The sequence below is a fragment of the Plectropomus leopardus genome, chromosome 4 (genome assembly GCF_008729295.1).
Source record: "Plectropomus leopardus isolate mb chromosome 4, YSFRI_Pleo_2.0, whole genome shotgun sequence".
Lineage (NCBI taxonomy): Eukaryota > Metazoa > Chordata > Actinopteri > Perciformes > Serranidae > Plectropomus > Plectropomus leopardus.
In genome coordinates, this window is record NC_056466.1 from 21,858,121 (window position 1) to 21,877,911 (window position 19,791).

Sequence of the window (19,791 nt, forward strand, 5' to 3'; positions counted from 1 at the left end):
ACTGTGGATATCCGTAGATGAATGCAGGTTTAGCTTTCGTGTTGAAAAAGTATAAACCGAACTTCGCTCCGAGAAAATGGTATATCCCCGCTGTCCGGTTGCGCGTGTGGACTATTTTGACTGACACACTGGCGAGCACAGACACGACGGGTTTGTTAAGTCACTGAACGGGTGAGTGAGCAACTTTGTTCAGCCTTTGTCCAAGTTTTAAGGTTATTTTTCTCTTAATTTGGCTACGTCCGGATTAAAACTACCGATTTGTTGTCACCTTCGAGGTAAAAGTTTATCAAACTAGTGAAACTCATTGACAGGTTGAGGAGCTCGCAGTCAGCCGTTGGTCGTGACTAACGAGTTAACGTGTAACGTCGAGCTAGTCGACAACAGACAACAACACAAGATAAGGCAGCGATTTTAATGCATTTTAATTTTATTTTTTTGTTTGCCTTTGCTCGGTGTCGCTCTGACATATGAGCTTGTTCAGCGGAAAAGCCCACTGAAGTAATTACAGATTCACAATCTCGGCTGAATGAGCTTTTCTCGTTTGTTGTGCAACAGCCGAGTAGGCTAGTTTGTTGTGGCATAACTCTTTCCTTGTGCTTTCTCATGACAGAAACTAGGTACATGAGCAGTGATGGCTATTTCTTTTTTTGCCACATCTGTGTTTAAGTACTGGAGTTTCCACTGTCTGTTATGTTGCCAACCTATAACCTATAATTTTGTGTCCCATTTTTTCTGAATGAAGGCGGAGAGACTTATTATTATGGGCCTCAGAGTGCAGTAACACTGTAACAGTGTATGCAAATGCATGCCTGGCTGTGTAAGAGACAGCAGAGTCCTGTTAATTGCTTGCAGATTTTCCCCTTTTTTTCTACCTTCACCGCCTCTGTTAGCATGGGCAGGTTATGAGGCAGAGGGCCCCTGGGCACAGACATGCAGAGGGCCCCACTACCTCTCCTACACAGGAGCAACAGGAGCAAGACACACAGACTTAATATTTATTTAGCCTCTTTTTGTCTTTTTTGTAGTTGTTAAATCTCTGTCGTTTTGTCTAGGTCTGTATCTGACTCAGAATTAAGCCAGTCACATTGGATTTGGCTGTCCAATATGAATATGTGATGATTTGTTTTGTTTTCCATATGAAGTTTTAAAAATTGAAGCTTAACAGCGGCATTCATGTCAGATAGTAAACAAGCTAACGGTGCTAATGACAGGCTGTAAATGTGCAACAACATTTTTTGCTGCAAGTAGATATCAAACAAAAGCCAGAGACTATTGTATTAAGTTGCTGTAAGCTGTGGAGTCATCACTGTCAAGCAAAGGGTCTCTCTTCTCTACTCTGTGCTGCCATCTATGCGCTGTCTAAAGGTCCGCAGCTCTAAAGAGTAGAGTGAAAGTCAAGAGCATGCACTCTAGACCAAAATCTGGTGATCAAAATGTCCCAGAAGTGCACTGCACAACATGATGTCAAAAAAGGCTGCTCGACTTGAAGCGATCTTGGTTAACTGAAGGTCTCAGACTGATGATTCAAATCTCCGACTATCAAGAGGCAGCCCTTGTTTTGTGTCTCTTTGTGGTAGTTTCGTGTTTCTTAGTGGTCATTTAGAGTCTCTTGGTTGCTTTGTTGTCATTTTGTGTCTTTTTTTGGTTGTTTTCCCTCTTTTATGGTCATTGTGAGTCTCTGTGTGTCTGCTTAGAGCTGTTTTGCTTCCCTTTTTGCCCTTTTTTGGTCTCTGTAGTAATTTTATGTTTCTCGGAGGTCTCTACCTGGCCAGTACCTCTCTTTGAGTAACATTTTATCTGGTTAAGTCCAGCGGAGCCCTGTCCCTTTGGGCCCTTGGGCCAGTGCCTGGTAGGCCCTTTTAGTAGGCGGGTGTCCATTAACCCTCACACTGCACAAATAGAAATTAGGAATATAAAATTTGCCTAATGGAAACACGTCAATCTTCTTGGAATGCTATAGCAAGAGGAGAAGTCGCATAACATTGCCAGAGAAGTCAAATTACATCACTCAGTGGAAACGCAGTAATGTTGCATTTGTGTTTTATTTAATTTTGAAACAATTGCTGAAGTTGTGTGCAAATCTGTAATGGAAACCAGCCTAGTGATTTACCCATGCCTGTTAGTAGCCTGTCACCATTCTCTGCCCCCTCTGCTTTTCCTGGTTTTCCTAATTAATTACTGCTTAACTCCATAAACAATTTCTGACTTTTGCTCAATTGGTACTTAATTACAGAATTACAGGTTCTCCTCTTTTAATCATCTCCGTTGTCTCGTTTTAACCCCCCTTTCCTGAGGCCAACTGTGATGCCTAACAGATGACATTAGGGGACTGAAACATAAGTACATGGTACTGCTGCCATGTTTACTGTAGCTTTGCTCCCTCTATTGTTTTTTCTTGGCACTGTGAGAACTGATTTCCGTGCAGTTGTTAAAAGCTGTCAGAGTGGACAGATTCCTTTCCAGCCCTCCCTCCACTTAAACCCTATGCCTCACCCTCGGATCTGCTGATAACTGCCCTCTGATTTGTCCACTGTCTATGTAGTTAGAGTGATGTTCAGCAGAGTGGACGGTCCCTATGTCAAGCTTATACTGCTTGCAGTGGCACTTTTGTCTGTCTCATACTGCTTATTTCCTTTTTTTTTTGTTAGAACAATGTCCTCTAATTAACTTGTTACCCAACTTCAACTCGCACTAAACCCATCTGTGTTCTGTTATCCCCTTCTATGTTTTCCCAGCTTATTTTATTTGGCAGCAGTGCAGCTCAACTTTGACCCCCTGTCAGTGTGGGTGGAGTATTTGTCCCACTCCCACAATACACTTCCCTGGCTGCACAGTCTCAGAGCACTTCTTCAATATCAGTGATCACATATACAGACATATGACAGATAAGTCACTGCAAGGCTAAACACACAACATTGTGGTGGTGTGTAAAGCCATTGTTTGTGTTTCTGTGCTCTGCAGAGGAGAGGCAAAATTAAAATTCAAACAAAAAGGGATCAACTACAACATATGTATGGCAGAGAAAACAGCACATTAAGGAAACAGAACATGATCCTGGAAATTTCAGGTAATGAAAAATGAATGTCTGAGACAAAAAAGACAAAAAAAGCAGATGCGTGCAGTAGATTGCTGCAACAGGGCTGGACAAGAATAGGCTTAGAAGAAGGATTAAGATGGATGGTGGTAGAGAGATATTTTGAGCCACTCAGTCATTTAGTCAGTGTGTTGGCTGATATTCAGAGCTGCGCCCTGCTGTATGTATCCAGCTGATATCATACTCACTCAAGACCAGAACCAGAAACACCTCCACCCTGAGCAAAAGTCTGAGCCTCATAGCCACAAATTCCTGCATGCATAATGATTGAAGTATGTGCACATCAAATGCTGTCATCACACAGCAGGGTACTCGTATTAAACAAACACATCCAACTACTTGTACCTGGTTTGTGTTGGATACTTTTGCCCGAAGCTCTTTGCCGTGAGTACGAGTACACGGTGTGCTCCATGCTTGGTAGTGGTTAAGCAATGATTCAGTTTAAAGGGTGTTTTGCTGTTGTTCCGACTTATCTGCGTGTATATGTATAGTATATCCTCATTACAGCTTTGCTAAAACAACAAATCTATGGTGGTTTAAGACTTTTGCACAGTACCATAGCTGCAGGGAAAATATGCCCATGTGCCACAGAACCTTAAAAGCCCTCAGCAAACCCTCAACCCTCAGATCATTTCACAGGAACAAACAAAATCCTTACAGTCGCATCACTTTTATGAACCACTACTTTCTGCTGTGGGTGCATGTAAACAGGAAGTGGATCTGGAGCTTCATGTACCCTAAACTTTTTTTCACTTGTTTGGTCTTTGAACTGAAATTAGTAGTTGGCCCAGATATTCATTGTTTGAGAAAAGATGCTCCCATAGACATCCAGTGACTGAGATAAGTAAACCTTGCTAATCTCAATTCTCAGCATCTGTTTGGGCTCCTGGGTCATTTATGATCTCTCCAAATAACTGATCATGGTAAAACAATTCAATCTGCATGAAAAAGTAAGTTTGATACATTTTTAATCTAAGTAGGAAATACATTGAATCTTGATATTTGTTATTTTTTAATATGGAAATCAATTGACAAACTGATAATGGATAAAACAATTAAAGAGTAATGGCTGTTTTTGGCTTATGCAATGACTTAAATACCTAAAACATACTTTGTTTTGGCATATGAATGCAAAAATCTATTTTCAGTTTTGCTCATTGATTTTCATCATTGTTGACAATGGTCTCATAAAGATCTTAATGAGAGAGCCACCACAGTATTAACATTGAATGGCAAAATCTCTAGTGGTCAGTTCATGGTCTAAAACTCTCAAGGTATACTCCATCATTTGCACATCCTTAAAAGGAAATTTTAAAAGGTAAACCCATCGGTTTAATTTCATCTTCTTCTAACTTTAAAGTATGTGGATATATTCGTAGATCAGCTATTATTGTTTATGGCCTTCTACTATGTCCAAAGAGCAGTCGTTAAGCAGAGTTTATTGATTGTGTTTTATTTACCCACAGTCTCTGCTCTGCTCAGACTAATCTAGAAAAGAGATTTTATTAGTCCCTAATGAATATCTGGATTCAATTTCCTTGAATCCCAAACACTTCACTTATGTTTATTTTTATTCCTCCTGTGATCATGTTTTACGACAACAGGACATGTCCTCTCTTGGTCTTTGATAAATGTTTATATGCATTTTTGGACTGAAATGAGGGCCCTTTAAATGCACACAAACAGAGGAACCAACATGCTTCCTCCAACTTCCCTTCAGACATACTCTGACTGTAAACACTGACAATGCATCATTCTGTCTCCAGCCATGAATATTCATGTCACTTGTGACACTGCCCCATCTGACTCTAACCACAGTCATCGTCACAAGCAGGACCCACAATGGAGCTCTCATGAGCTCGGACAAACCCAATCTCTGAAATCCATGAGTCACTGCCGTCCTCACTCTGATTGACAGCATACAAAAAAGGATGCATATGCTTTTAAAAAAGCAATGTCTGTTTGTTGTTTTTGGCTTGTGTGCTTTGGCATGTGGCTTTAGGTAACTGTAGTACATGAAACCCTCCTCACACTTTTATCGTTTTCCAGATACAGATCACATTATTGCAAAGTGTTAGAAAAGACCTGAGGCTGGAAGTGACATAGTCAGTTCTCATGTATACATTCCAGGTTTATTTTTTTGTTGCTATGCAGTTAAAAATGTGCGGAGGACAAGCAGTAACACGACGAGAGTGTTCACATTCCTAGGAAGTCTGCTGGCATGTATTCCTCACCTGTACTTCACTCACTTCTCATCGCCCCGCCTCCCCTCTCCCTTTTCCCTCCTCTCTCAGGTAGATGAATAAACACGATGGTGGGAGTGAAGTGCAGGTCTGAGCAGGTGAGGGTGTGATCCCTCCACGATTGGTCAACAAAGAGACCGACATCCTGACAGAGCGAGACTGTCAGAGGAGAAGAAGAATGGCTCGAAATGTTAGTTTTGACCTGAGCCACCCCCTCATGGAGGCTGGACTGGAGTGAGTGTTTAAGTTTCTCAGTTCTTCAGTTTGGTTTGACGTTTCAAGCTGTCAGCTTTCTAAGCGCTATGTAACGCGAAGGCTGGGAGGGTGGGAGGGAAACAAGGAACCGAGGTGACGGGATTAGCTGTGCTCTTTGATGTGTTACACTCTTTGTTACACTTAACAGGAAGGCAGCCCGTAAGTGTCCTGGTGCTTTCATTATTGTTTTTATAAACCATGTGACCAACTACTAATTTCTAGTTCATTGTCTTCATAAAGATGAGTCACATTTGTTTGGCTGAAAGCATATTTGAATCTGTGTGTATGTGCGTTTGCATACAGTCTGTCTCTGTGAGAGTTTACATATGAAAACAGTAAGGACCTGACTGGCTTCAGTGTGGCGCTCTTTTACACTATCTGTTTCAAACTAATAAGTCAAAGGGAGCTGGACCAGCTGTATTTTCTTCTGTTTTTCCCTCTTGCTTTAAAACAAAACAGTTAGTCCAGTTAGCTTTGACTAACAGTACATCTACATAATGCAGGAAGAGGGTCGTACAGAAGGCGATCTCTGCTGTTCTGTCCACCAATGAATGAAAACGACTTCACAGACTCCTCCCGGGCTGTTTGGTTGCAGTTTCCCCCCATGAGACTACTTGTGACTGAGTCAGAAGGCCATTGTGTATTTAGCGGCCAACAGTCCTTAAAAGCACATCTAACCTGTGTTTCTAAGCCTGCATCTTTGTATCGATGTCCATGTGTCCCTCTGTCAGGAGCCCAATAGATGAGGAAGGGGTTCATGACTCATTCAGCCAGCTGATAGCAGAGCAGAGTCAGAATGGGGGACTGTCTGACGCCCTCGAGCTGCAGCAGCTGCAGAGACAACTGGACGAAGAGGATCGAGGTACAGTTAGATAGCGCATGTCTGCATGTGGTGGGCTGAATTTGTACAACAGCTAGTTCATGTACATCATATAACATAACATTGATAATGTGATATAAGACGAGATATCTGGGGTTTGATCATGGGGATATGGCTTAACTGTCATTTTCTGGTCTTGAAGCGACAGTCATTAACTTTTAAACTTTTTTGTCATATTTGCTAAAAGTGTTACTGCATCCATGCAGTTGTACATGAGACCGATAATCTGTGAAAAAAAATCATGTGCCTCTGCCTCCTCATAGTACTTCTGATGGCATTTACTAGAATCCACTGCACTTGAGGGAAAACAACCAATCAGAGCTGAGGAGTCTCAGACGCGGCTGTCAATCATGCCAGTCACTGGTTGCGAACTGTGGTCAAACAAACGCTGTTGAAAAATGAATCCGGATTCTGTTACTGCTTTTTGTACTCACCTCAAATGTTTTCAGACATATTTTTTTAGTGAACCATTATAGTTATAAAATGAGTAAAAGTGTAAAATGTAAAAGTTTGTGACCTGCCGCCATGTTGAGAACAATCTAGCCGAAGCAAAGCATCACCCACCATCTGGAGCAAACTTTCACAGTTTACAGCTGAACAGTACACTAAAAAAAATCTGAAAAAAAGAAACAGGCAATGCAGCAACAGAATCTTGATTGATTTTTGATCTGCGCTACCGAGATTGACTGCAGTTTACAAGCTGTGACTGACATGACTGACAGCTGCGACAGAGACTCCTCGGCTCTGACTGATGTTATTTGATTTCCTTCAGCCACAGTAGAGTAAATGCCATTAGAAACATAAGAGAAGAAGGAGAAAAATTATATTTTCTGACTCATGGATATAGTGACATTTTCAGCAAATATTACAAACATATTTTCATAAAAGTAACCAACAGCGGTTTTAAAAGCTAAAAGATTATTGAGTGATACACTTTTTGAACTCAATTAACTCTTCTAGCCAACTAAAATGAACCATGAATTTGTCTGTAATCATCAACAATCATCAATGTCCATATCAATAACATCACTTATCAAAAATCACCACAACAAAATCACCATGTTATAGATATTGAGGTTAAAAATGTAATCATGTTTAGTTTTTTTTTGTCTTTTCCAGCAATAGCAGTATTCTTCATTTGTTTTTTTTAAATTCAACAGACAATGTCCCCTACCTCTCCAGTCCTGGACGTGAGAATAAGAGAAGGAAGACGGTGCGAAGGGACGCAGAATTGGAGGACGATGAAAGACAGGTAGATCCCCTCATAGGTGAACGATGGTCCTCGGCAACCATGAAGGTCCTGTCCTCCATGCCCAGCCGCACAATCGGTGAGTTCTGATTTGTTTGCATGATTTAACCGTGCTTTTACAGATCTTTTGAAATCATTTAGACACTTAGTCCCCCTGAGAAAATGGCAGTTTAAACTGTCCTGGCATTATAGACCATAAGGGAGAAAGTTGCTAATCAACAAAAACTAAATAGTAATAAGTTTTAATTAAATACTTCTTCCTCTGCTTGACTCAGCGGCATGGACACAGCCTAATGGTGCATGCCCACTTTACAAGTGTAGTGGAAAATGTGTAGCTGCTGAGAACTACGCTGTTTGTCATAGTTCCTGAGAAAATGTACATTTAGGGGTCAAGTTTCACCACACAGGAAACACTTGACGTAAACTGATAGTTGCTTTCGTTTGAATTGCCGTAATTTACTGTACTTAACAAGCAAAATACTGTACTGTGTTGGCATGCTGCACATACTGAGCCACAGTTTAAGAGATAAAAACAGACGTTCTCAACTGAGCACAGTTTCATGGGGAAGCAGTTTTTTCTGTCATCTTCCTGTCAGTATATGTGGCAGGTCAGGTGCCTCAGCTTGGTGTTGAAGTTGATTCGAAAGCTGTTGTCTGATGTCTTTAGCCGTGCCACTGCCACATGATAAATTTGCTGGTTATACCAACGATGTCAGAATGAGAGAAAACAGTTTGTCTTTCAGTACTTCCCCTCCGAAAAGAGCCACACGAAGTCATTAAAGGCTAAATGGTTATTTTTTTAAAGCAGTTTTGCTGTTAAATACTGTTCAGGTCTTCTGTTCATATTTTCACATTAGACAGACTACATTATCACTGGTTTTTTTTAACCTTTTAATGGCTATTCAGTGTTTCCTCTAGGATTTTTTTCAGCAGCGGGGGCAGGCTCTCCAGGGAGCCGTGGCGGCGTAAACAAATGAGTCTTCACCTACAAATAGAAACAATAATTTTTTAATTTTTTTTTTTTTTCAACCCATTTAGGGTCCCAGCCTGATAGCCTGTGTTTCCCTTTATGTTTTTCTCCTCTCCTCTCATCTCTCTCTCCTGCACCATCACTTTGCTCTCCTGCTCCTTCACTCGGCACTCCCCCTCCTGTACTCTGCTCTCCTTCACTTTGTTGCACTGTTCCTCCCTGTCTGTTACTTGTCTTATACCATTACATAAAACATTAACGTTAGATAATTTACACTCACGTCACATTTGATTACAAGTGTGAACATAATTTTTTACCTAACCATCATAATTTGAGTCAGTACAAAGGCTAATGATACCTGACTAGCGATATCCTCATCAGGTGTCTTTCTCTTCTTTGAAAAATATTTGAACAAGCTCATCTGAAAATGCAGTCAGCAGTTACATCATGGCGCGTATATCGCTTAATGCTATTAATTAGTTTACTCACGTTAGCGACACTGAGTTGAGTTGGCACCGGGCCCAATTAACTTAAACTACGTAACCTTAGCTGGCCATCAATATTTTGCGAATGTTTATTTAACTAATAAAATCTATTATAAGTTTTCTTAAGCTAATAAGTCTACCTTTTCTCCGGTAAGTTGCACGCTATTTTCAAGCCGACACTCCTCTGACTCTCGACATTTGAAGGAGCGGCGGGCCGCCACTCCTAAATGAGTGTAGAGGAAACACTGCTATTTCAGACATTAATTAACCTGTTTAAAGTTTGGTGGAATGACAAGCTATGTACCCAAAGACCAGTAAATTAGGCTCATGATGTCCCTGTTGCTTAGGGGTTTAAATGCTGTCAGTGAAAAACAACATCCCTGGTGTCAGTCTGGCCACTGACCTTTTTTGAATCTCTTTTTTGGGTCCTAAGATGGTTATCGCATTCAAAACTATGGAAATAAATTCTAACAGCTATAATTAATAGATTTATTTCTATTGTACCTTGCAAAACAGATGTTATAAAGTGCATAACTGAGCTGAATCTGGGGCAGCCTCTGGCTCACCTGGTGGAGTGTGCGCCACATATAGGCTGAGGGCTTTGCAGCGGCCCGGGACTGATTCTGACCTGTGGAGCATTGCTGAGTGTCATCCTCCCTCTCGCTTCCACCTTTTCCTCTCTTATCACCTGTCCAAACCATAAAATCAAAACCACCCAAAAGCAAATCTTGAGCCAAATCCCCTTGTCGCTCTCTTTGAAATTCCCTTGTCACCCAAGCTATGGGACGTTGCACCCTTGCTTTCAACCTCTCTTTTAGCATGTTGTGCAATTTTACCGTAGCGGAAGGAAGAAGCTCACCCACACATTCCCAGTAGCTTATTGCAATGTTTATAATGGTGACAGGGCAAGGGTCAGAGAAAAGGTTTTATAAGGTTTGGGGTCCATTTCTTATCGTTTTTGCTTATCGCTCCACAGTAGAGAAGTATAGGATTTTCTCCAGTCACATATTTTTTCTGCATTTTTTTTTGACCTTGCCTAATTTTGCTCAAAGCCTGTTTATCTGTTTATCTGCGCAGTTTTTAGGTGTGTCACTCTGTTACTCCTGACATGGGGTTGGAGCTTGGTATGGATGTAACAATGTCACCTGTTAGCAGGTGGTCTTTCATGCTTAAGCAAACATTGTGATGTACTGTACCTGTGTATATATATATCATTTGCAAAGGGTTCCTCCTGTATTCTTAGTTTTAAATTAAATAACTTAAATTATGTTTTTGTGGGGGTTATATTATGTACTTCTGTACAATTAGCTCTCTCTAACAGCCATTGTGGCAAAATCTAAACGCAGCCATACACTACTGAATTGCAAGCTAACACATTATTGTTATTATTACACCCCCTCTATCCCCTACTGATTGTGTGTAAAAGTATTATGCTCATATTTTTACACACAGTCAGCAGGGGATGGAGGGGAGGGTGGTGGGGTTGTGGATAGTGATAACAAATCCTGAAGCCACTATCTTTGGATGAATAAGAAATTGGCGTGTTCAGCGTAAGTGGAGCGCCTTCAAGGTAGTAAATGCTGCTGATCCCATCTCTGAACTGCCTGATCCTCTTGTACTGTCAGGTCGCAGCAGGGGTGCCATCATCTCGCAGTACTACAACAGGACCATGCAGCTTCGAAGACGCAGGCAGAGCAGACCCGCCATCCGAGACTTCTCTCGCTCTGCCAGACCGAGCATACGCGGCTACGGCATGGAGGCCGACAGCACGGACGCAGATGTAGAGGGCATAGAGTGTGAGGAGAATGACGTGATAAGACACTGGAATAAAAACTCATCTGTGCTTGACAAGTTTACAACATAAGCGCTGCTGCCCCTGTGTGTGTTACAGTAAGCAAGAGGGAACGTTTGGTGAACAACCTGCAGAACCTGTCAGTGAGTGACAGAGTCCGAATGCTCAGAGGGATGCCTCTCAGTGTGGCTGAGAAGAGTGAACTCAGGTACAAGTGGTCCTTGTTCTTATTGTTTAGATTCAGTTAGGATTGGGCAATGTGCCTTTAAAATAATATCACAATATTTTCAGGTTATATCGCCATGTATGATACATATCTCGGTATTCGGTAGTCTCCTGTAAACTACTGTAAACTACAAAATTATTTAATGAACTACAGTTACGAAATAAAGTAGGTACTGCCATAACATAAAAGTTATGTTAACTACTCTTAAAATTAAGTTAACTAAAATACTGTTATGTTAAATAAAGTATAAAGTTATAGTAGTTTAATAAAGTATTGTTATAATTAAGTAAATCAAAATGTTATCGGATGATGTAAAAAAATATAAATAAACGAAATATAATATGAAACGATGGACCTTTTTTATCGTCAGATGATAAATTTCATCATAGCGCACAGCCCTAGATTCAGTGTTTTTTTATACATCAGTCTGAATTTCTGTCTTTGTCTCTCTGTCTTAAGGAGGTTAGCTTCACAAAAGGAGAAACGCACATTTTCTGGCAGCCAGATTCCCTGTTGCAGTCGACTCAAGTATTACATCATCATTGTGAGTCACTTACATCACTTGAAACATCTTTCTTTGTTTTACTTCCTTTATTTTTTTTCCCACAAAATGACGCTGAGTCTTTTTACCTCTGTCGGTATCTAGGTACTGTACCAGTTTGCGTTTGTAGATATTTCTTTTATAAATCAATCTCACCTCAAGGTCCATTTAGTTGCCTTTCTGGAGCTTTTTGATTGTATCACATAATTTTTATCAGCAAATGGAGTTTCATATTTCCATGTTTCTGAACACTTTGAAGACTTTTAAAGGTTGAGATTGAAAGTTTTAAAACAATACACATGCTGTCCTGGTATTGAGTTCAGTCCCTGTAAGCACACTATTCATAATAGAACTCATGAAATTGTTGATAGAAATAAGATGTGATTGAGTTAAACTGATGACCAGATATAAAACAGTATTATTTTCAGTGCTCGCTAACTAGCAAATTAAATCTAACTTAAATGAAGTGAAGCCTAGATGTAGTGAGATTGCTTCCGGTTATTGCTTCCAAAGTATAGTGACAAAGATGCTTGTTGCTTTTTACAGTGTAGAATTTTCTACACCGTTCTAGTGCACTGAGATAATTTTGGCACTGGGATACCTTGGAACATGAAAATATACAGGAAAATATAGATAGAAGATACATCCTAAGCTTCTCTAGCAGCAGCGAGGTATTTACAGTAGCTTATTAATAGTATAGTCAGTGTAACTCACAGCAGAGAGCCAGAGTCATGCTGCTACATGTGATTTGAGTTAGGTTTGGTTGGAGTGATTGAGTGACAGATTAAGTTGATTGAGCGCTCAGCTAGACTCTTTGTACACAGTGGAAACATTGTGACACTTTCGGTTTGTGTTCCCTTTCATTTGTCTAGACATGATGATGGCATGATTGTGTCTGTTTCAACACATTGCTGATTATCTGTGTACTTTACTTAGGGTGTTTTTTTGAGTTCTTAAAAACATGCAAATGAATATCAATTCTTTCACTGATAAAATGGACACAGAAACAGACAAAAAGAGACAGCACAAAATATTTTTTCTCGATTGGGTGTCACCATGAGCGTTTCCTGTCGTAGGTGTTGTTATCATGGCAGTGTATTCTGTCTATTGCCTAAGCATTTGTGGCCCTGAGGGTGTGAGTCACAGATCACACTCACAAGCGCTAAACAACCAACATGTGTTCACTTTGTCTCAAATTGTGGTGCTGCGTCATGACTCATTCTCAGTAGAGCATGGATTAGTTTCTGTGTCACTGTTTTTTTTTCTCAAAGGTTGCTAACATTCAGCACAGGTCCACCATGGTGTTTCTACAGTAGCCCAGTATGTAAATATCTGGAAAATCAGGCTTTAGATAGGGCCTTTTGTGTTTTTGTGTTGGCCTCTGTAGTTCTATATGCTTGGCACATCGGAGAAGTTTCAGCGCTGCAACTTCACCGTTACATGGCCCAAAATCTCACACATTGGACCTTTTAAAAATAACACAAAATACAATATGAAAACTAGTGGTTGTTGATTAAAAGATTACACGGATTTCCCCTTCCTCATTTTTTCCCACGCTTTCTTCCCAGGGTGCAAGACAGAGTTGGTACAGCTGGCTGTCCTTCCTGCACTCCCTCCAGCTGTGGCAAGTGGCGCTGAAGAGAGTGGGCGGGCGTTTCGGCACTGGTGTCCTCTCATACTTCCTGTTCCTTAAGACCCTACTCTTCTTCAACATCTTCCTGTTCCTGGTGACCGGTGCCTTCTTAGTGCTGCCTCAGGCAGTGCACCCTCCAGTGCTGCCTGCAGGAAGAAGTCCCTTCTCTGGACTGGAGCTCCTCACCGGAGCGGTGAGCTGTTTGCTGTGATGACATGTCATAGTGACACCTCTCACACACTTTGAGACCTCAGTTTTTAGAAAACATTCATCACATCCCTAATGTTTGGTCAGAAGCTTTTGATTTGTATGTTGAGTTTCTAATAACAAAGCCTTCTTTAAACAGCTGGGTAAAGTCCCCCTACACTACAACAAATGATTGAAATGATTTTACTTTTGCTCGTTGTGATGTAACTTGGATATTTGAGCTTCACTATACAAAATGTTCAGACACTAGAAGGATGTTTTTACTTTCATCTGCTGAGCAGGCAAAGTTTCTCTACATGTTTAAGACGTGTACGCACAAACAAGATTGTGACACCAAATCCAGTTTGGAAACTGTAGTAACAGGATTGTTTGACATTACGACTAGCGTGGAAACCAATTATGGTTAAATATGCAATATATAATATAACTGTTATGTGGAAACATGAAACCTGCAGTGCTGAAAATAAATTTCAGTGAAGTAGGAGGCAGCTTGTATCCAGCAGTTAAACTTTTGAAACCAAAAATTGTGGCAGGGCAATTTATCAATATTCTATTGATATTGTGACATGAGACTTGATATTGTTTTAGATTTTGGACAACATACTATTTTAAGTGTCTTTTTCTTGATATAAAGGTTGCATTACAGTAAAGTGATGTGATTTTCTAAAGTTATCAGATTAGGTATTTGGTCATAAATATTGTGATATTTTATTTTTTTTATATTGCCCAACCATACTGAAAACAGGCATAACCACAGATTCTGGATCTTTCAATGAGGTAGAAGGAGAAAATGTAATTTCAAGAATTTTGGGGAAAAAAACAATCCAGACACAAATAAATTATTCAAAGCAGCTTTGACCCCAACCAAATATAATAAAGCTACATTTGAAGCAAATGTAAGTTTTTGCATATATGACTGTCTCTCTGTCTCCTTTTGTCTCAGGGTTATTTCTCGGACACAGTGATGTACTATGGATACTACTGCAACTACACACTGGGTGGGAGCTGCGGGGATGATGGTGGAGGACAGAATGTCTCTTTGTCCAATCAAACCAGGCTGGACTGTGTGTCGTATAAAATGCCACTTGCATACTTCTTCACAATAGGAGTGGCTTTCTTCATCACATGTATCATTCTTGTGTATAGGTACAGTGTTATTTGTTGTTTGGTTTTTGTTTGTTTAAAAAAAAGATAAAATGTATATCTCAACACAAACTATATGAATATAACAGGTTTTAAATGTAATAATGTCTCACTGAGCATGTTCATTTGTAATTTCTCAACAGCATGTCAAAGTCATTCGGTCAGAGCTTCCGAATCGACAAATCTCACAGTATTTTGGCCATGAAGGTCCTCTGCTCCTGGGACTTCAGGGTCATTAAGAAAACTTCTGTCAGACTCATGTCTGAGAATATCTGCACCCAGCTCAAGGTACATCTAAACACACACAAACACATCCTCCTGCTCTTTGTCTCCATCTCTGTCACATAATTGGCAGACAGGAATGTGGTGATCTAGTACGTTCTTTACCCTCTTTATCCCTCTGTTTCTCCTTCTATATTCCCCCTCTGTCACTCACTCTCTGTCCTTCCTCCACCATCTGCAGGAGCTGCTAGCAGAGGTGACTCATAAGCAGGTCAAGACCACTGCCTGCCAGAAGCTGGGGAGACTGATGGTTCATGGCTTGGCATGGGCTATCTGCATAGCAAGCACCGTTGCCTGCGTGCTTGGTATTTACTACTTCTCTGAACACATGCACCAGGTGAGGCAGGATGGTTTCAGGGTACAAAGTCCGAAAGGGTATCATTTTTTATCCACGAATACTCAGACTTAAGGGTTTATTTGTTGTTCTTTTTTACACAGAATTTTATGTTTCTGAAAGCAGTCACGCATACATACAGTGTGGCCACATACCTTCGGTCATACTGTCACCCAAGCAAATCAGTAATACTTTTGTATATCAAACAACATGCATTATATAAAAAAAATCTGTTGCTACTGTCTTGAGTTGAAAGCTACTTTATATAAGACTTGCTGGTGACCCCTTGTGGTAGTGTAAAGACGTGCAGGCTCACAACAGTGCTGCAAGTTGTCATGAGAAGTAGAAGAACTGTGAAAAGTGCACTCAGTAAAGTGCACGTCTCTGCTAGGTGTGTCTGGGGAATGTGGGTGGGGGACAGGCAGAGCAGGGGGGACTGTTGGTCCAGTGTGTGCGCGTGACAGAAGAAAGGAGACGGTATGCATTTTATATTATCAGTTTGTAAGCAGAGTAGACAGGCTTTTAGGGAGGGAAAACTGAGGTTTTCTATGGATGTCAGTTTTTAAGCCAAGACGAAGGCAAACCTGTGGAGACTGGACAAGGTCAATCTTGCTTTCAGCTCAGCAGGTTGTAGGAAATGCCTTTTGCTAAGTGATTTTGTTGCTCACTTGTGGCTCCTACTGGCCTGTTTAGAGGTTAGAGGAGTCAGCAGTTAATGACAGTATACAGTCAGTGTAACAGGCTTTTTCAAAAATTGGGAATCACTGTAACCCATGCATAGTCTTTGAGCATACAGTCATAAATTTGACACACAAAATATTTGGTTCGTCAGTCCAGTAGTATTCAAGATTAGATGCGAACAGATAGCTCATGGCAGACTTCATTAATAGTATTTAAGATGTTAGGGCTTGGCAATATATCAGTATTATATTAATATTGTGATATGGGACAAGATAAAGTCTTAGATTCTGGATATCATCATATTGTGTTTTCTTGTCCTGGTTTTACAGGCTGCATCACAGTTCATTTTCTGAACTTCCCAGAGTGTTGTAGCTGTTCTACTATTTACCTTTAGTCATTATGTCCATATTACTGATGATTATTTATAAAAACATTGTGTAAAAAAATTGTGAAAGCCCCAATAGTCAACTCTACATTCACATTGCCTGGCCCTACAAGAAGTCCAGAAATATTTTAAGAGCACATCATCACCTTCTTGTCCTCTCTCTCTCCCTAACAGAACCTCCAGCAAAGCTCTCGTCGCACCATCAAGAACCCCTTGTTGAACGAGGCCAGCCTGCTGGCTCTCCCTGTGGTGGTCTCCCTCATCAACCTGCTGCTGCCCGGCCTGTTCAACCTCGCAGCCTGGATGGAGGACTATGACTCACCATCTGTACGCACATATGTCGCCATCAGCAGGTGCGCACAGATGAACGGCATGTTGCAAGTTCTCAGAAGTCAGAGTTTTAGAAAATGCAGAACTGATGGTTTTAGTTTATGAAATGTTTTTTTGCTGTCTGGGTTTCTAGAAACTTGATGTTGAAAGTCAGCGTTCTTGGAGTCCTGTGCTACCACTGGCTGCATCGGGTGGCTTCTGACCCTCAAAGTATTGGACTGAAGGTAACATAAACTACCAGAGCAGAAACCTTTTTTCGTCACAGCTATGTCAATAATATTGATTATTTGAGTTTATGTTGCTCAGTGTGGCATTTTTTAAATGGCTGACTCCCTTCTTTTTCAAAAACCTTGTCTCCAGTGCTGGGAGAGTTTTGTTGGCCAGGAGCTTTATCGTTTCCTACTTATGGAATTCATCTTCACTCTACTGGACACCTTGTTTGGAGAGTTCCTTTGGAGGTTATATTTTTGCTTTATTTGTAGCAGAGCGTGCATAAAGTTCATTACTCACGTAAAACATGTGAGCCTATAAACTTAAGTCCTCCTGATGTCTGCAGGTTGTTCTCTGAGAAAGTGCTGAAGAGGAGGAGGAAACCAGTGTTTGATATTGCCAGGAACGTCCTTGAACTGATCTATGGACAGACTTTGGCCTGGTACTGAACTCACTGTTGAGATGTTCACATAGTCACACTCAGTGAAGTCACTTTCTGTGTGGTGATAGTGAACTTTGTGTTTTTCAGGTTGGGCGTTCTCTTCACTCCTCTCCTGCCTGCAGTGCAGATTCTCAAACTCTTGCTGCTCTTCTACATTAAAAAGGTACTTGAATGAAAATGTGGAAAATGAAATGCTCAAAGTCAAGGCTTTAAACCAGCTAAAAATATTAAGAAAATATTTGGACAGTCAATTTTACAAGAACAGCTCCTTTAATTTTCCCTGTTCTTTTTCAATGCTATGGTTGAAATTATCCTTTGTAGTGGTCTGCTTTCAGAAAGCTTCAGATTTATCTATTCTTCAGATCTATTTGCATCCTTGCAGACTGTGTGTAAACTTTGTCAGTATTGTAACCATACAGTAAGCGTTGCATACTGTGTGTAATATGTGTATCCTGGTTGAACTGTATAGTATCTTTTTATGTAACCATGTCTGCGAAATGCTGTTATTTTGCTATTTGCCATTCAATCTTGAGCACGGAAGCTAATTTGTGACCTTGGAAACAGTTGACACAAAAATCTCATTCTCAATGTACCCCTTGTCTTGTCAGATTTGTCCGTGTTGTTGTCGAGCTTCTGACAGTTGCTATGGAGGCAATGACCTTTGACCCTGGTCTGTGTTTTCTCTCCACACAGGGCAGCGTGATGATGAACTGTCAGGCCCCCAGAAGGCCATACAGAGTCAGCCAGATGACCACCATCTTCATAACTCTCCTCTGCTTCCCCTCCTTCCTTGGTGCCTCTGTGTGTGTCACATACACCATGTGGAGGTACACACACACACACACACACACACACACACACACACACACACAAAGGAAACATTTTTCTGCTGTGGGTGGCTGTGGCTCAGAAGGTAGAGCAGGTTGTTCACTAATCTGGAGATTGGCGGTTTGATCCCTGGCTCCTGCAGTCCACAAATTGACGTATCCTTGATCAAGATACTGAACTCCAAATTGCTCCCAATGGCTGGTAACATCAGTGTGTGAATGCATGAGAATTACTCAGAAGCAGGCACCTTGTAATGCACCTTCGGCCACCAGTGTATAAGTATGTGTGTGAATGGGTGAATGTGAGACGTAGCGTGAAAGCGCTTTGAATGGTACAAAGACTTATAGAAGACGTTATACAAGTGCAGGTCCATTTACCCTCCATCTACTGTTAATCCCTCCAAATAACAAATAACCATTTTCTCATTTAAGTTTGGAAACTAAGTTACCTTACATGACACACATATTGTGCAGAGACACACTGCTGTCCCACTAAGAAAGTACCAATAAGAAATACTTTACTACTGTAAATGATGATACATAAGGAGGTGTCCAGCTATGTAAAAATAATGGATGAGGCCCAGTGCATCATTTTGTGTGATAGGACAGGTCAGAGTGTAAAAATACACTTCTGATATGGCAAATGACATGCTTGATGTCATTTTAGCCTATGGTCATATCTTATTAACATGTGAGAGTGAAGTGGTAACACAGTGGAAAGCACTGTGTCGCTATGGTTTCTTGAGGTTAAATACAGTTTTTGTAGTGATTTAGAGCAGGGGTTAAACTGTTTATCAAATAAATGAATATTCCTGCTGTGTGACACATAGTCTCAACATCTGTCTCCTGTCCCAGCATCACGCCCTCCACAGCGTGCGGTCCGTTTCGTGAGCTCAAAACGATGTTCCAGGCGGGGAAGCTGTGGGTGGAAGAACTGGAAAGAGATAATCCCAACCTGTCTGTGCTGGCCAGAGCTCACTCCTACCTGGTGGAAAACCCTTTCTTCCTGTTTGTGGGAGCAGGCATCTTCCTGTACGTACACACACACACACACACACACACACACATACACATGCACACACACACACACACACACACACACACACACACACACAGACCGCTGCAGCAGGGTGGTCCAGTGTTACAGTAGATCAGAGGCAGTATACTGTCACTCTGCATTATTATTGAGGAAGTTGTTGTCTCATGAATTGCTGGTTGTGTTGATCTGATGCGCTGTTGTTTCTCTCTTTCAGGATTGTCATCTACTTCCACAGTCAGGTGGTGGACGGTCAAAGGAAGATCATCAATTTACTCCAGGAGCAGATAGAAAACGTAAGACATCACCTTCATATATGTATATGTGTCTCTATCTGTGTAATTATTGAAAAATGTTGCAAAGCTGCTAAAAATAAACCAAATGTTTTCCTATGTTTATATTTCCTGCACTTTGATGAATCTGGTTCATCCTCCTCTCTTCTCAGGAGGGAGAGGATAAGAAGTTTCTGATCACTCGCCTCCAGTCAATCCACGAGCAAAAACGAACGCCCGCACGAAGGCTCAAAAGTCAGGTTGGTCTTTGCTG

General features: G+C 41.0%; 1 protein-coding gene across 1 annotated transcript in view; it reads left to right on the forward strand.

Moving 5' to 3' along the window:
• The window catches only part of tmc6b (transmembrane channel-like 6b), a 20,468-nt gene continuing 677 nt past the window's right edge, over positions 1-19,791 (forward strand). Inside the window, exons 1-20 of the mRNA XM_042485052.1 lie at positions 1-171; positions 5,389-5,571; positions 6,324-6,454; positions 7,633-7,800; positions 10,802-10,972; positions 11,068-11,176; positions 11,654-11,738; positions 13,304-13,561; positions 14,519-14,721; positions 14,862-15,006; positions 15,182-15,337; positions 16,575-16,753; positions 16,864-16,954; positions 17,091-17,188; positions 17,287-17,382; positions 17,470-17,545; positions 18,076-18,209; positions 19,065-19,241; positions 19,463-19,541; positions 19,691-19,777. Coding sequence (XP_042340986.1) covers positions 5,516-5,571; positions 6,324-6,454; positions 7,633-7,800; positions 10,802-10,972; positions 11,068-11,176; positions 11,654-11,738; positions 13,304-13,561; positions 14,519-14,721; positions 14,862-15,006; positions 15,182-15,337; positions 16,575-16,753; positions 16,864-16,954; positions 17,091-17,188; positions 17,287-17,382; positions 17,470-17,545; positions 18,076-18,209; positions 19,065-19,241; positions 19,463-19,541; positions 19,691-19,777 — 2,499 coding nt within the window. The 5' untranslated portion in view covers positions 1-171; positions 5,389-5,515. The remainder of the gene's footprint in view (positions 172-5,388; positions 5,572-6,323; positions 6,455-7,632; positions 7,801-10,801; positions 10,973-11,067; positions 11,177-11,653; positions 11,739-13,303; positions 13,562-14,518; positions 14,722-14,861; positions 15,007-15,181; positions 15,338-16,574; positions 16,754-16,863; positions 16,955-17,090; positions 17,189-17,286; positions 17,383-17,469; positions 17,546-18,075; positions 18,210-19,064; positions 19,242-19,462; positions 19,542-19,690; positions 19,778-19,791) is intronic.